Source organism: Anthonomus grandis, chromosome 9, assembly GCF_022605725.1.
Source record: "Anthonomus grandis grandis chromosome 9, icAntGran1.3, whole genome shotgun sequence".
NCBI lineage: Eukaryota > Metazoa > Arthropoda > Insecta > Coleoptera > Curculionidae > Anthonomus > Anthonomus grandis.
Window position 1 is genome coordinate 21,549,070 of NC_065554.1, and position 17,556 is coordinate 21,566,625.

Sequence of the window (17,556 nt, forward strand, 5' to 3'; positions counted from 1 at the left end):
ATAAGGGGACCAGACTATGGAAGAATAAGACATGACACTACGAATAAGTGTAAGATATAAAACTCTGAAGGCAGCTACTGAAAAGTCTTGAGTATTTCTAGTTATAAAACCAAGAGTACGAAGGGCTTTACTAGACAAATTATCTATATGGGGTATGAAAGTCAGGGAACTGTCAACCAACACCCCCAAATCTTTAATTAGCGATACTCTTGAAAGTATATTATCATTTATGTGGTAGTCAAATGGGACAACTTTTCAAGATTTAGTAAAAGAAATGATAAAACACTTATCCTTATTAAGATGTAAGCCATTAGAGACAGACCAATTATATAGAGAATCTATGTCTGATTTGAAATAAATAAATTTAACCAACTTTGTATCTTTTACGGTTTTTCACAGGGTGTACCTTCGCATTTGAAACACCTTGTACGACCCAATTTAATACTTATTTATTTTTTAATCAGGCCATAGTCTTAGAAGGTAAATACTGGAAACGAAAGTTAGCAGCGGTCACAGCGGAATACAAAAAATGGCGGATGTTTTATCGGAACCACCTCTACGGGCACACCCCCAAGGAGGACATAGACATGGTAATATTCTCCATAAAAATGATTATTTTTCCCTTATAAATCTGTTGTTAAACAAAATCGTAGCTCAACGACGTAGACGCCATTTTGGGAGACTCGAATTCCATGGATAACATGAACATGATGATCGACGAGGATTATATGGGGTTAATGAGCGACACGTTATTTTCTACGATCACAAACCAGCCCTTCGCATTTCCTGATACGAGGGAGCTGGGTAGGTGTGGGGGATGGTGATTAATTTTTTATTGTCGATTTAATCGGGTTTTTTTTTAGCCAAGTCGGGGTTTGCGGACTACATACAGCCAAGTTTAGGACCTCTACAGCCAAACTTGGATGATTATATGGATACTTTTGAACAAGGTAAAGTATTGATGTTTTTAAAGATGGACATTTTTCACTTTTGTCGTAAAAATTATCAGCAATAGTTGCGCCTATAATAATATTGCCAATTATTGTATTTTATTTCCTTCTTAAAGAATTCTACGCCAACACGAAACTTGCCACGGTCCCAGAGGAGCAACCGACCAATCCAATCCCCGGGACTTGGGACTATCAACAGACAATCACCGCACCAGATTTAACGGGACAAATTAAAATATCCCCACTTTCCAACTATCACCTTCAAAACATCCCTGTCCAAGAACCCACGGCTCCCCCCTCGTACTCCAGCGTCATCTTAGACTCTTACGTGCCTTACATAAAACCGAAAATCGCTCCGAAGACTGTCAGCAGGGGAAAAATTCCCCAAAACTCGTACGACAAGTGCATAGATATTTATCAGCAAAACTATGCCACGGTCGAACAAGTCGTTTTGAACGACCGGTTACAAACTGAACCGGATAAAACAGCACCTGCGATGTTAACCACGAATGTCGGTTCTTACACGGTGCCGATAACCAAAGGACTTAAAGTGGAGGACCAGAACAGCCAGATGAGGCGAGCGATTTCCGGTCCGGCTTATAAATATCCGACCGCTGCACCGCAAACCGGAGCGACAAATTTGAAATTTAACAGTCAACAGTATCAGCCGGGATTTAGCCAAGTGAAGGAAACTAAGCAAGAAACGACGAGCAGAGGCAGACCGCCGTCAATTAGGGCGTCTACTAGAGGACGATCGCGGTCGAACACGAGAGAACCGATGAAGAGGCCCATATTGGTTTCTGCTGCGAGCGATACGGCCCTGATTAGTCCGCAAACTAACGTACTTTTAACGCAACTGTTGACTACCAGTAAGTTATCTATTATTATTATTTTTTTGGTAATGTTCATCGCGAATTAGATTTTTTGCGAAGTGAAGTATTTTGCTTCAGCTGTATTACAATTCTTCGTCGCGTCCATATTGTAATTGGGTACCAGAGTATCCCGTATTTTAGCTCGGGATCTTATGTTAATAATTTCTCTTTTTTTATTTATTTATATACGGGACGTGTGTCTTAAAATGCACCCCCTCAGAGCTACAGCCTGCGCAAATTGCTTGAAGAAAGTCGATTATTTGGAACACTGACTACAGTTATGCAGCAAATCTTTTAAAAATTTGCAAGTTTCCGTTTTTTTTGGGTGCTCTTGAAATTTTCCGTCCCAAAAATGATGTAAACCCAATTTTAGGGAAGGATTCAGGAGGATTTACTCTAATGATGGCCTGTATCTTATGTTTCCGATAAGAAATGTGAAAATCTTGAACACCATCTAGTTAGCTATGATCTAATCAAAAATCATCGTTTCTTGCATTTTTTCAGTACAATTAATTTGATTTAAAAAAAATTAAAGCAATCATTCGGTTTCTTCTAATTTGATAGTTTAATTGGGTTTAATAGTGTTTCCCTTTCGTTTACCAGATTTTCTCGAAAACGGTTAATTGTATCAAAAAAGTGCAAGAGACAAACATTTCAGATTTTTTCATGGACAACTGGATGGTGTTGCTCGCTTCTTAAATTTCTTACCAGAAACCTAAGACAGACGACATCAGAAAGGTAAGTCCCCTTAATCCTCCGCTAAATTTGGACTCGCACCATTTTTGGGGTTAAAAAAGAAAAGAGCACCCAAAAAAACGGGGATTTACAAATTTTCAGGAGACTTGACGCATAGCTCTAGCGACGGCTTTAAATAATCGATTTTCTTAATGCAATTTGGATGGGCTTTAGCTCTGAGGAGGAACATTTTAGGACACATGTTTATAGGAAAAAAAGTCTTATTTTGACTCAAACAAAGCGCTCTTAAAATATTTGCACCGAATTTTGTAACACCCTGTATACAGCATCAACAGCCAAGAGGCAAACTTAATACAGAATAAGAAGGTGATCCTTACGGGTGTTAATCCTTAGGTGATTTTAGGATGAACAGCTCAAATAAAGCTATGTTCTAAACCCCTTAACTTTTGAGCTACAGGGTGTTAACATTTTAAGAAAAAAATCGTTTCTTCATCATTACTTTATTAACTTGCTAGATATGTTTTTGAAATTTATCACACACCCTTCGGGTATCAACAGCCATTTTTGGATGTAGGAGATTTTTTTAGAGTTTAACCAGGGGCGACCGTACAGGAACGAAGAGTAAATATTAAAAAAAAAATATTATGTACGCCCCTGCTTTTTCGTAAAATAAAAACTATTTTTATAAGCCCCATTTATTTTAAGTCAAATTTGATTTCTTGACCTTTTTTTGTCCGACATGCGATTACCGCGGAAAAGAAATAAAAACATGTTTGTGGATGGTCAATTTATTAGTAAATAAAATAAATTTATTTAAAAAAAAACATTTGTAAAAACATAAAAAAGTGTACAGGGTCTTTACCCTCTTCTCTACAGAGCAGGAACCTCCTCTCTACAGAGGTTAGGTGGAAAGTAAACAAAAAATTTGTATACAAACCTTTTGGGGTTTTACTTAAAATTTTTGAATCCGATGTCAAGAGTTTTTTTTCTTATGTAACACCCTGTAGATGACTTCATAGTTAAATAGAGAAGAGTTTTCTGATTTCAAGTATATATGATAAAGATTTTGGTAGACGATGCACTGTTATTGTTTGACATTTACTAGGAAACATAGCTCTCTCATAATTTGGCTTGCCAACTCAATCATAAAAAAATCGCTCATAATTTCTCGCATTTGTTCTAAATCCCTTTATTACCTGGGTTGGCTAAATTTGGTACCAAAGCTTCCCATATTGTTGTCTAATCTCTGTATCTCATGTTAAGTACGAGAATTATCATTATTTCTCCTACGTTCCCGTTCCCGCGCCCATATGTTTTGATTCACTCATTGTTTTTTACTATTTTATTTGTTACTTAGTTTATATTGATTGCTTTTAAGTGTATAGTTAAATAAATAGTTTTGTACCTCACACGGATTACATTAATGTAGGTTATGCTCATTCAATTTAAATAAAAAACGATTAACATCCACTCGGTTGTGAAAATGTGCTAAGTACAAAAAGTGTCTTGGAAACTGTGGTTTAAGGTAATTTCTTTGTGTCAAAAGGGTAGTTAGTGACCAAAAGTATTTTTCAGGTGGAGTTGGTGGAATGAAGGCCACCAACATGTTCACACTGTTTTATTTTCTACCAACTACTTTCGATCTGAAAGATTTGTATGTATGTTGAACGTTTATAAAAAACAAACTCTCCCTGACATTCAGAGTTTAGTACATTGAAAACTACAATTACTATAGGATTTTCCAAAATTATATATTTTTTTTAAGTCAGAAAATAGTACTCTAATGGAATTAGCGATAAAAATCCACCATTAAGTAATTGCCTCATGAACACAAACTCTCATATACTTATTAAATAGGTCCAAACTCGTAATCATTATACTCAATAGTCAACCCAATACTTCACTTACTAATAATCGAAATATATTGCTAATTTTAATATATATTGTAATATGAATTTGTGTATAAAATGTAAACCTGAACGTGTTTTAAACTAATTGCTTATGGTAATGATCTGTTTCAAAATAAAAGAAGTTATCTATCTCCTCTATCTTGAGGTCTTTTATCGCCTCTGATTTTTTTCTAATCGGCTTTAAGATGGCCTTAATTATTATCTGTCTAACCGACTCGATATTAGGCATATTTAGGGTAAAAATCGATTTATATTAAAACTTTGCAACAGGTTCACCGTTGAGTGAGGCGGTTCACCAGGCATATGCTTCGAATCAGTCATCGATGGGTTCCGCCCCGGATTTGAGGCGAGTTAAGGAGGAAAACGTCGGTGCGACGGGGTTTCCCCCGCCGCCTCCACCTCCGCCCATCGCGATGTTGACCATGTCGTCGCCTTCGCATATTACCGTCTCCACCAATTCAGCGGATTCGGTAAGTCTATGGTTTTTACTATTTAAACATTTTAAAAATGTAGTATAGGTGTATTTCTATGTAAGGTACATAGATAGTACAAGATACATACATTATATGTATACCTGTGAAAAACATAAAGTGTGTTAAATTTTGGTAACGCTCAGAAACGATTTTCTAACTCTCTCTGTTAAATTAAAGATGAATAATACTTCGCATGTCATAAATTTGTATCTTTTATTTTAGTCTAATTATTACCCACAGTTAACATATTCAAATTACTACTAATAGGATTTAATATATTATTGGAGATTGTTCCTCACTATTTTTTCTCAGGCATGGGTGTCTTTTTTCCAGTCATAATTTATGGTGTTTCCATTAAAATCTTTTGAAATCTCCCTATTTCAGCTTTATCATCACTAGCATACCGTATTAATCACACTACATCAACTTTTTTTTATCATTAAGCACTTTGTGAAGAAACTGAGCAAATTTTATTAAGTTGGTTACTGTAAATTTATTTGACAGACAGCCTATATATATATTAAACTTAACATCTTCATACATTCTTTTACACAATGCTATTTCAAAGACTTAGACTAGAAACTGCATAAAACGCTAAAAACGCAAATTTTTAGACTGATGTTGAATATATATAGAATCTCCATATCCCATTATGATATAACCCGGAAGTCTAGATTGATTGGGAGTCTATTGCCTTTTTTTCGTTTCTTTTATTGAATTTCTGGCGTGGAAAAAGGAGTGTTCCAAAAAATATTTGAAAGGGATTTTACTGGAATGTATCTAGCGTATCTTTTATAAAAACCGAGCTAAAATATCGTGCGAACATATCAGCATTATTTTTCGTACCAGTTACTAATAAAAATTCTTTCGGTCTGTGTAAAAACTTAATTCAACCCTATTTAAATATTTACCAGAAAATTCATTTATTAAAGATTTATTATCTTTAAAGAGAATCAGCCCTGAACCAATAATTCTTCTAGTGAAGCAATTTTTAAACCTTCGACTAAATACTTTTTACATTAAGTTGAATAATTTTGATATTTGTCCATATCATTTTAAAATAATACAAAATGTACGTTTTTCTATTTCAAAATTCTCCTCTCCAAGTTTCCTAGTTCCTGAATTCAGCTGATATATTTTTGAATTAAATTTTAATTGTATTTTCTTTCTACAATAACGTTTTGTTTCTAACATAAATGAGGTTTTTATTTAGGGTTAGCATATCCTTTGTTTCAATCCTTACTAAATATACTGACTAGCTCAGCTTATACAGTCCACTACTATTTACCTATATTTTTAATTAAGAAAAAAAATTCAATTTAATCCAAATATAATAAATGAAGAAAACATATTTAGAAGAGAGATTAGGAAAGACAGAAAAAAACATGTGTGCAGGATTATCAAATTTAAACAAATACTGATGAAGTTTATTACAATGTGAATGTAATATAGTTTGAAGAATGTACATATGTTTTTATTAATTTTTCAAATACATTTTTTTAAATTTTATACATAGTTTGATGGTTTATCGCGATAGGAAGGAGATTATAGAATTTAGGAGCAGGCTAACAAATATTTTTTTCAAATGGGATTTCCTAAAAATGGAGGACCTACATTTTCAGTTGTGACAGATCTACTACCGTATCTAATGAGTTATAAATAAACAAGCTTTAAACATTAAGTATATTGATTTCTTTAAAAAGCATTTCTGTTGGGTATAAATGATCTTTATAGAACATTATTTGAATAATTGGGTGTTTGCGGGATTTTAAGACTAGAAGTGGCCCTATCGTAAGAGCCTCCCTTATCGCAACACAGATTCAACCAAAGAACGGTAAACTGTTAATAGTAACTTCTTATTTAATATTATTCTTAATTGATAAAATGTGTAATGCATTTTTCGAAACTTTATGCCCAAGTATTTTATTAATTTCACTTTTTTAACGTAATTTCAACCTGGACCTTAACATTTTTTTACTGTGAATTTTAATTAAATTATTTCTTGGTTGATCAGCAGAAGTTGAGGAAAAGGAAATGAACTTTGTTAATACTAAAGCTCAACTGGTTTAGATTCGACCAATTTTGGATATCTCGCATTTTAGCTTCTGTTTCAAAATATACTACTTGCAGAAAACACTATTGCTGTATCATCTGCCTATGACACAACTTGTCCATCAATTGGAAACTCGCCAACATCGTTAATATAAATAAATAAAAGTGATACCAATATCAAACATTTTTTACAAAACAATTTCATGTCAAATAGTGTTTAATGCTTTGGCTAGGTCCATAGCATAGTCCACATAGATACTTTTATATGGGATATTGTGTTTTTTAAAAAAGACATTAATTTATGTTTTCAACTTTTTGTCCCAGATTTTTGCAATGTTATTTGTCAATGACATTGGTCGATTTCCTTTCTTAAATAAAGGGTTTATAAGAGATGATTGCCACTCGTCTGGAATTTTACCACAGAAGTTACAAATATGTTTTTGGTGGTTTTGGTGAGTATAAATGCGAGTTTTTTAATATGTTTGCTGTTATTTGATCTTCTTGGGGAGTTCAATCAGTTTTTATAGAATGAATAGAACTAAATATTTCTGTCTAGTTAAATGGGCCAAAAATAAATACCATTTGCAGTTTTTTAAGTTTTAATAGTTTTGTTGAATTTTTGGGCACATCTTTTTCCCAATGCCAAGAAAAAGTTAATACTTCTGGCATTTTATTATTATTTTTAGTTACCTGACCAATCGTCTTTTCTTATAGATTAGCTTGCCTCAGTCCTATAGATCATATGATGATCTTAATCCGTCTTAACAGTTTAAAAAATATATATCTTACCTGAAAAGACATTCAACCCTATGTGGGTATGGAAGGAATGTAGACTGCTCAAAATACTTATAAATAAAAAGTATATCTTACTAAGAAAAAATTTTCTCGGTGATACAGCGTAGGCAGAGAATTTGACGATTATTGACTTATGTCACTTAAAAAAACCGCAAAATCATAATTTATTTTTGCATAATATATGACGAAAACAAGCAGTTAGAAAATCTAAGCTAGGGATAACTCCGGAAGTATCCGGAATTTTAAAATTTTTTAAACGTCATTTTATTAAGCTCCAAATTGCGCAACTTTGCCTCTATTTAACCGACCCTGTAACTCCTACGGTTTCCGAGATTCCAATGGTCACCCTCGAATTCGGGACACCCTATACATAACGTGGTTAACTTTTTAAGTTTTTAACCTACTGACATAAAGACGCTAAGATTTTAGTATTTGACAAATATAAATTTACATCTTTCAGGCCTTCTTCAACAGCAACTCGAACAGTCCCTCCCTGGATTCTCCCGTATCCCAGAACCTCCACTCGCCCACGTCCTCCCAGGGCTCGGTCCCGGGGAGTCCCGGAAGGGGCGAGGGCGGCAGCAGGAGCGGAGGCGACCGACGCGTGGGCCACATCCATGCCGAACAAAAGCGACGTTGCAACATCAAGAACGGTTTCGACATGATCCACTCGCTTATACCTCAGCTTAGTCAGAATCCCAATACCAAAGTAAGAGTTTTTATCATTTTTATGCTAATAGTTCATTTTCTAGAAGGTGAAAAAGGTAGAAAATACTAATTCAATGATTTTCGAAAATACACGTATTAATGATATTTAAAAGCGTTTTTTTTTGCAAAACGGTTAAAATGAGCTTAAATCTCTTACAGAAAGATCATCTTCTGTAACAAGAGTTGGTACTGAATAAACTCATTAGTTTTACTAGAGTTGATTCATCCATTGATCTAAAACTAGACGTATTATTAATAACGATAGAGTTAATATTATTCAGATAAAAATGAATTTGAAGTGCTATCAGGTAAATTATTACCATGAGCAAAGTAGTCACTAAGTATATTAGGGTCATTTAAATTAGGAGTAATTTCAGAATTAGTGTTATGTACAATATTTAATTTTCTTACAGTATTCCAAAATCGTTTACCATGTGTTTCTGATAAACTTAAAGTAAGCATTCTTTTCATAGATATTTGCATGTTTAGTAAAATTGCTAAAATTACGGTAGTAATTCATACAATTAAAGTTGAAGAAGTAGTCCATTCTTGCAGCGGAGTTAATAGGTGAATGGGTAACTAAATATTCTTCGGTCATCCTCTAAATTTATTTAAAAAATAATAATTCGACATGTTTCGGACGTATAACATGCTCATCATCAGAGATAACAAATTAAGAGGTTCTGTTGATACATCTTGTCATACAATTAAGTTAAATTACTTTCAATTAAATTCACATATTGATACTAACTAAATGTATAAAGAGGCCTAAAAAATTGTGTTAGATGTGTGGAACCACTTAAAAAAAATCACCAGCAAGAATAACCTTATCATAAAAAGGCACGGTCATAGTAAAAAAAAAAACAAAGATAAATCCGGATCGGTGGAAGGAGGACGATACAGACACCCAAATAAAATGTTTTGCTTATGAATTTTAAATCTTACACAAATGAATTCGCATGTCTGAGTAAAAATGTCCACAATCTGGATTTATGGGTTAGATTTTACAGAAATGCCAAAACCTACCCCCTTGTCAAAGTAGGCCATGTGGAAAATGCTGTAGCAAACCTTTCCCAGCCTCTGATATTGGTGGGTCTGCTGTGAAGAATATTTGTTTCGGTCTTTTAGGAAGTCAAAAAATTCTAGTGCTCTCCAAATATATCATTTACTAATACAAACCTCTTACTAATACAAACTGAAATCTATTATTTTGGTATGCTTAAAAAAATTCAAGAGTTTGAGCCAAGAAATCAATATAATCGAATTTAGCAGAAAGCCTAGAATAGTCAATGGTATCAAACGCCTTGCTGATACCTAGCACAGCCAAACAGATATTTAATTTCTGTTCTTCTTTTTTTCTGATATCACTTATCATACTTGCCAGACTTGATATGGTGCAGTAGTTTTTTCTAAAATCGGATTAGGATTATGGACTTATTATTATATTAGTATCTACAAATTCATTTACTTGCTGAATAATATATTTTTCAAAAATTTTAGACAGCACTGGCAATATACTTGCTTGTCTTAAATCCTTAAAATCTTTTGTGTCTTTAACTTTGCAAATAGGTTGAATAATAGTTTTCTTCCTTAATGTTGCGAATGTGTTGTCTAATATGCAAGAGTTGATTACATGTATATTTGATTGATGCATTAATGCAAGACATATTTTGATGTTCTTTATTGAAATTCCGTCTACACCCACACATTAGAGCTGATGCCAATGATTATCTTCTTAAATTACTGTTCATTAGCTAGCCTTAAATTAAAGTCAGTTCAAATATTAGGTCATTTATTTTGTAAATTGAAATCCCTCTCGATATCTTCAAGATTCGTTGAATTATTATTGCACAATTGAAGTTTGCTGATATTTTTACAAAACATCTGGTTATTGTTATTCGCCGAAATTGAATTAAAAAACGTAATTTTTTCTCCGATAGTGGCGTGTTTCGTAAAATTTCTCAATTGTTCATAATAATTAAAACTTGGAAGAATTTTATTTTTTAAATACTTTCAATGTGCCTTATCCACGGTGTAAAAGATTTATCTATTATTTTTTTGTCGAGCATGATTATATAGTATATTTTTATATCATTGTATTAATGTTATTTGCATGGTCATGATCGTCCCAAATAATAATCCTCTTGAAATAGGGGTAAGTTTATGCTAAAATAATCAGGAGTCAACCAAGACGCAATATATCAAAACATGTAACCGTTATATAATTGACAAGTTCATTAAAATGACTTTTGCATTAATTTTACCATATAAACATTTTTGTTTTTGGACTAAATTTACCCATCAACAAATAAAGTTTATCCCCCCAACCTCCAGACCACTTGCAATAAAACAGTCGCTAAGCAATTTTTGTCCAAGAATATTTATTTAAGAATCTTATATGGACAACGCCGATAAGAATTTTTTTAAATCTTTCAGGAGCCTCAAAAAAATGTCTTGTTACTCCAAAGGCGTGTACCAATTTTCATAGAATTATCTCAAGTAATTAATAGAAAACATGTTTTTTCCTATGTTTCGAAAACGAAGCGTTTTTCGCTATATTTATAAAGAAAATTAGAGCGTATTTTGAACACAGAATGCGCTATTATAGTTTAGACACTGCAATTCGGGACACCCTACTTAAAATATCGATTTTTTACTAAGGTCATTTATGTTTTTCTGGGTGCCTTTTATAAGTTGCTCAATCAGCCCCTTCAGTATTATCCTTGACTTTCCGGACACCCTGTATTATTTACTTCTACTAAATAACCTAAGTCTGTATATATTTTTAAACTTACCACGATTTTTCATTTTTTCCATTTGTTTTTATTAGTTAAGCAAAGCGGCAATGTTACAAAAAGGAGCGGAATACATCCGGACGCTGCGCCACGAACGCGCCCAAATCAGAGAGGAAATGGACTCGCTACGGCAACAAATCGAATCGCTCAACACGTCGATAAGGTATTTTGTTTGGTTGGCCGTCGGCGGCGTCGCGACGCATTTTTTCAGCGATCGTTTTTCTGATTACAGCAACTGCCAGTCGATGTTGCCGGCGACCGGGGCGCCGGTGTCGCGTCGCCGCGACAGTCGGATGCAAGAGATGTTCGACGAGTACGTGCGTAGTCGAACGATGGAAAATTGGAAGTTTTGGATTGTATCCTTTTTGATCTATTATTGTGGTGAATGATTTTGGTTATGAACAAACCAATTTTTGCATATAAAAGTGTTTAATCCATTTGCGGACTTGACGAAACTAGAGGCACTTAAAAATGCATCTATTTTTGATAATATTTCAGGAATTAACAAGAAGCTATGGTCAGTACGATAAGCCCTTAATTCTATTGGGTTAGTGTTCTATGTAATAATATTCAGTTCATCAAATTTACCGTGAAAGAAGTCGTCCATATTCTCAAAGAGACTTGAAAGAGACATGGTAGAAGATTAACAGATTTCTTTAATATTATATTTATATATAGGCATACACAAGTATTAAGTTACTTAGCTGGTTATTTTGTACTTCTATATAAATTTATGTAACGAAACTTTTGGATTATAAATAAATAGAAAATGGATTAAAGGCATTCAAATTTGCCTCAGACATTTCTTACTAAAGAAAATTAATTATGGAGCTAATTATTTAAACTAATTATAGACCACCAGCTTTAGTATTAATAATCTTCTCCAATGTACACTCTTTATAATGGTCCTTCTCTCCACTTTCGTAAAAATTTCAAGTTATATAAAAAATCAGGATATCAGTAGAATAATTGGTATCAAGAAGAAAAATAAGATAAAACCGAGAAAATGATGCAAAAGGGATAGTTGATCCGAGACTTTTTAAAATATTACAAGTCAAAAAATGATAACCAAAATAAAAGAAGAGAAAAATGTTTATCAGTAGGACAGGAATTAATTAAGGTAGACATTTTATAGGATTGTCAGTTAATTCAACTGATCCAAAAAAATTTATTGATTGAGCAGATTTCCCACTGTCTAAATAAAACGAATTAGGAGGATTATTAGATTTATTTGGACATTAGTCCAAATAAATCTAATTAATTCCTTCCTATTAAGGTAGGAAGGTTTTATTTCCAAAATCCTGTTCCACTGGCTTATCTGAATTAATCAAAAGAAATCTAAAGCACCATCCTAATCATTGATTGGTCATTGAAAACTAAAAATTGCAAATTTCTGATCTATCTATCTCTTCGACCAACATAATCATAGACTTATTTCTTTAATTTTTATATGCGCAAAAGTATTCAAATTTTAAAAGAGTCTCCAACTACCCAATCCAAGATATATTTTCTGATGGGCAATTTGATTTTTAAGAGAGAAAATCTACTTGATACGTTGAGTGCCATGGCGAATTCCGGAAAACTGCCCTAGGAAACCAACTAACTTAACATATTGTTTTAAATGTTTCTGACATATTTTTTGTCTCGTAAACTGACTTTGACTATTTCTAAGCTCACTAGTAGCTGTCCAGTAAACTGGACATCGGGCTCTATGCAAAGGTTTCCCTCATATAGCCCGCCGTTCAGTTAACTGGACATATATTTTTTTACAAAAGAAAAGACAGTAACAATTTGGTCAGGTGGTTTAATCAACATTTAAAAACACACATGATATTTTAATAAATGTAAATATAAGTTTAAGTAGATTTGCCCTCATGCCAATCTTTAAAGCAAGGATGCACACAAAGGCCTGGTTTTTTCTTTTCCAAACTGCCTCACCCTTTTTTGGCTTCGCTTTCATAGTGTCCTTATGGTTTCCCTTTCTGCCTTCACGAAGAGTTCCCACCATTCCAGTTTTTTTCTTAAATAAAAATTCAGCCAAAGAAACACTTGTGTAGAAATTGTCAAGGTAAATTGTGTGGCCTTTATTCAAATAATCTTTTAATAGTTCTTTTACCACACTTTCTACGTGTGTAGAACCTTCCAAGACTAACGTTCCCTTTCCCGTATAAATAATAACGTTTAGAACAAACCCATCATCCGTTGTTAGCCCATATAATTTTATACCATATTTGTGGCTCTTATTTGATATATATTGTCGAAATGACAATCTACCATTCCAACCAATCATGCCTTCATCAATGGATAAATGCTTTCCAGGACTTTTTTTATATTTTCTAGTATTTTTTCTAAAATAGGCCGAATCTTAAACAACTTCTCATTCATAGCGTGATTTACAAATCTAAGATTTTTTAAAATAATTTGAAACCGATTTCTAGACATAGTCTTTCCAAATACAGGATGAAAGTATAAAATATCTCGACTCCACTGCTTAGCTAAAAGAAGAAACTTTACAGTTCCAGATAAACAGCATAGTCCTATAAATTTTTTCATTTCATCGATAGAAATATCTTTCCACTTTGTATCTCTACTTGATCTCGTTTTCTTAGAAGCAAATACTAAATTTGCTCTTCTATTAGTCTCGGTGGTAATTATTTTAAAAATATCTTCATCAAAAAAAAGACCAAAGTAATCTAATGGATCTGGATTGGGCGGAAGATCAATATCCGTCCACTCTTCTTCAATGTTCTCTGCTTCTGTAGTGGTTGGCACTTCCGGTGTCCTCACGTTTCTTGATATATCATCTAGGCTACTATATTCTCCATTTTCTTCAGACCCTGAACTACTTTCTTCTCTATCCGGATTAAACGAACGGTCCTTATCATCATCGCTGGAAAACTCAAAATCACTTTCCTCTGAGTCATTCAAACACGCCTCCAATTCAGCACTAGTCAGCGGCCTTTTATTCTCATCAACATCCCTTTTTCGTTTTCGGAGACCACTGCAACTAAAGAAAAAATTAACTCAATTTTACGAAATCACAAACACTTGGCAACAGCGGATTTTAGATGGTAACCCGCTTTTAATAAAACGAACCTAAACAGAACATTGCTAAAAAAAACACCATATATTAACCATAAATAAAATATTACAAAGTTGTGCACATATTTATTGTAAACACATTTAAAATATCTTTTCTTCTACCGCGATGCTGCAATGCCAAAAATATTGAATCCCGATAGTTGCCCCAAAATGTATCGACGACAATAAAAAACAATGAGAGCTATAAACAACACCACTTATAAACCTCTTCAATTTGACAACAAGAATTACGAAATAATGTACTAATGATAACATAAATAAACACGCCTTACCTGGGAGTTTCTTCATTCACATTCATATTAAAAACCCAAACACAAAACTATTACACTTGTATAAAACCCGCCAAAATATAAACACTTCAAAAAACCACAACAAACTAGGTTTAAAAACATGCCCGGCAACGACACGCACGAAATAACTTCGTTCGTACTCGATGTTGCCATATTGTGCCTAATATGAGTTTGATAAGTAAAATCGTAAAATATTTACGTAAATCATATACTATAGCCCACACTAGACAACTCTAATCCATTCACATAGCCCGAAAACAAATCGGTATACATTAAAGCGCGATTGTAAAATGTCCAGTTAACTGGACGCGGGCTATGAGTAGGAAACTGCTATTTCCAGTAAACTGGACGGTGGCACTCAACGTGTTAAGATCCAATAATTCTGTTATCAACTATTTTTAAAAGTTAAAATGCTTTAGATTTACAAATATCAGTGAGGCATGCTTTTTAATTTCTTAAAAGTTAAAATAACCATGAATTATAAAAAAAAACAACCATATTTACCTGCTTTACTTGTTCACATAATAAACCTAATTTTCAAAATTGACGCTGTTCCTGCTCAGTTCAAGATATTTATTATTACACCAGTGATAAAACTAAAATAACTAACTATCGTCCTACAAATATTATAGGAAACTGCTTATATTTTTGAAAAGTGTGTAAAATAGTACATTAAATCTGTCAAATTTGTGGCGAAAAAATGCTTCCAAGCATTTTCTTGAGGAATTCATTAGAAGCAAGCAGATTCTTCAAAAAGCTGATACGTATCAACCCCACGTTTTTCAAGTTAAGCTTTTTAAATGCTTCTCTAACGATTTCCGCTAAAAAAATGCTTGGAGGTATTTTTCGAACAAATTTGACAGATTTACTGATCTAATTGCATAATTATATGCAAATATTTGTTTTTAATTCGATAAAATTTGTAATTAGTCTGCGTATTTTTCTGTTTTTATTATCTTATTTAGTTTTTATCTGTACATACAGGTATTTAGTCACCTAGGTGCAGAGTTGCAATATTGTTTTCATATTTTTTTAAATCCATTCTTTTAATTAATTGATGTAAAATTTCCCTAACCTGCTTGTAGTTTAGCTTGATTTGCCGACCTTTGTTAAATTCGTTTAACAACTTCGTGTCGACCTCCAGTTTGGATGATCTCTATACCTCGACATTGTTGTGGATCGAGCAACATTGCACCCTAGTAGATCTCAGACCTGGTAAGACCTACTTCTATAGATGAATCCTCGCATTTATTACGAACGATATTTATTTTTTAGTCGTCCTAAATTCACTGCGGTACCTGTGCACAAAAACCGAGATTCTTTCGGAACCCGAAAAGTTACCTGAAGAAGCCAAGATGCTAGTTTTAAGTAGTGATAAGAAAAAATAGCGGCGGATGTGCCGACAAAAATCGTCATTTGCTCAGTTATTTCACCAGAGTACAACCGATCAATGCACTTTTTGCCATTTTGTTGATTTTATTTTATGTTAGGACAACGACCACGGTGGATTTTTGTTCAGAAATTGACTTATTTTTACAAGAAAGAACCTTTAGAGTTTGTACAAGTGGGTTGTAAGAGTCTTCCATCGTCTTTGTTTTCGTTAATAATTTAAAAGTGCAATAATAATTTATTTTTTAGAAACAAAAAGTTGCATTTTTCTCAAAATTTTCTCGATTTCCCGTCGTGCCTTCGCCGTTTTATATTATGAAAAAAAAGTAAAACATTTACCTACTTATACATAGGTAATTTTAGCTATAACTTTTCTTAGGGTACTTATATTTTTAAGCAGCTGTGCAACTTGTTTTTATGTATAATTTCTTTGTTTATTATCGTTTTTAAATGTTTTATTGTAAAGTTATATGGAATAAATTGTTTATTAAGTACAAATTTGATTTTTATTTTCCTTTTCCTTCACTTAACACTTATACAAAATAAAAATAACTATTTTTTTTAGAAACTAGGCGTTAGAATGTTGCTCTTGCCTTACTAATGCTCTTTTGACAAGTTGTAATTTAATTAACTTGGCACCACTGCACAATAACCTAACAATAATGACAGGTGTCAATTGATATAGAAAAGAGAGAACGCTGAATAAATGAGTTAAAAAATCGATGTTTTCTAAAAAATTATGCGAAAATAGATTAAATTGCATGGTATTAGTATAGTACAACACGGGCAAACTAAAATCCCTATTTATTGTAAAGTTTTATATAATAAAATGCTTATTTACTAAGTGAAACCTATGCAAAAGGTAAATAACAATTTTTTTAGGTTAGAATGTTGCCCTTGCGATAATAATGCTCTTTAGACAAATTGGAATTTAATTAACTTGGCACCATCGCATACATTTTATAGCCGTCATGCCAAACTAACCTAACAATACGCTGCCCTAGTATTACATAGTCCATATATGTATAAATACTATAATTATATTATACAGTGTGTCCGACTTAAGGGTTAGCCACCCCTCTAAAATTTTAGTTTTTTGACCAATTTTCAAAAACTTTTTTTTGTTGGATAGGTGGTCAAAAATGGCACTTATGAGCCAAGTTCGACATTTAGAGAAAGCAGGTCATGGCCTACTGTATTCAAGTTTGAAGTGCGAAAAATCGAGAAGTAGTATTAGCGATATTTATTTTTGAAAATTGGTACTGGATTATTGTTCAGGACCACTTAAAACATAAGTGTACCAAATTTGGTTATGATAGTATACAGGGTGTTGAAATAAATTGGAGTTAAATTTTTAAAAGGCGCAATAACATTCTTAATCAAATACGAATATTTTTTAAATTTTTGGCTAATTGGCATGCGTCTTGAGAACACAAAGGTTGGAAATATCCTTCAATAAACAACAATCGATCATATCATACTATTTTGGGCTCAATTTGTTTCTTTTTTTTATGAGTTTGTTTG

General features: G+C 33.0%; 1 protein-coding gene across 2 annotated transcripts in view; it reads left to right on the forward strand.

The window, feature by feature from the left end:
- The window catches only part of LOC126740148 (MLX-interacting protein), a 34,045-nt gene extending 17,515 nt beyond the window's left edge, over window positions 1-16,530 (forward strand). The window contains exons 4-13 of one of the 2 annotated variants that reach the window (XM_050446077.1): window positions 465-590; window positions 654-804; window positions 864-950; window positions 1,067-1,819; window positions 4,699-4,898; window positions 8,209-8,457; window positions 11,287-11,414; window positions 11,463-11,607; window positions 15,729-15,858; window positions 15,919-16,530. In XM_050446077.1, coding sequence (XP_050302034.1) covers window positions 465-590; window positions 654-804; window positions 864-950; window positions 1,067-1,819; window positions 4,699-4,898; window positions 8,209-8,457; window positions 11,287-11,414; window positions 11,463-11,607; window positions 15,729-15,858; window positions 15,919-16,031 — 2,082 coding nt within the window. In that variant the 3' untranslated portion in view covers window positions 16,032-16,530. The remainder of the gene's footprint in view (window positions 1-464; window positions 591-653; window positions 805-863; window positions 951-1,066; window positions 1,820-4,698; window positions 4,899-8,208; window positions 8,458-11,286; window positions 11,415-11,462; window positions 11,608-15,728; window positions 15,859-15,918) is intronic. The other variant, XM_050446078.1, reaches the window with a different exon arrangement.
- Window positions 16,531-17,556: the final 1,026 nt, after the last annotated feature.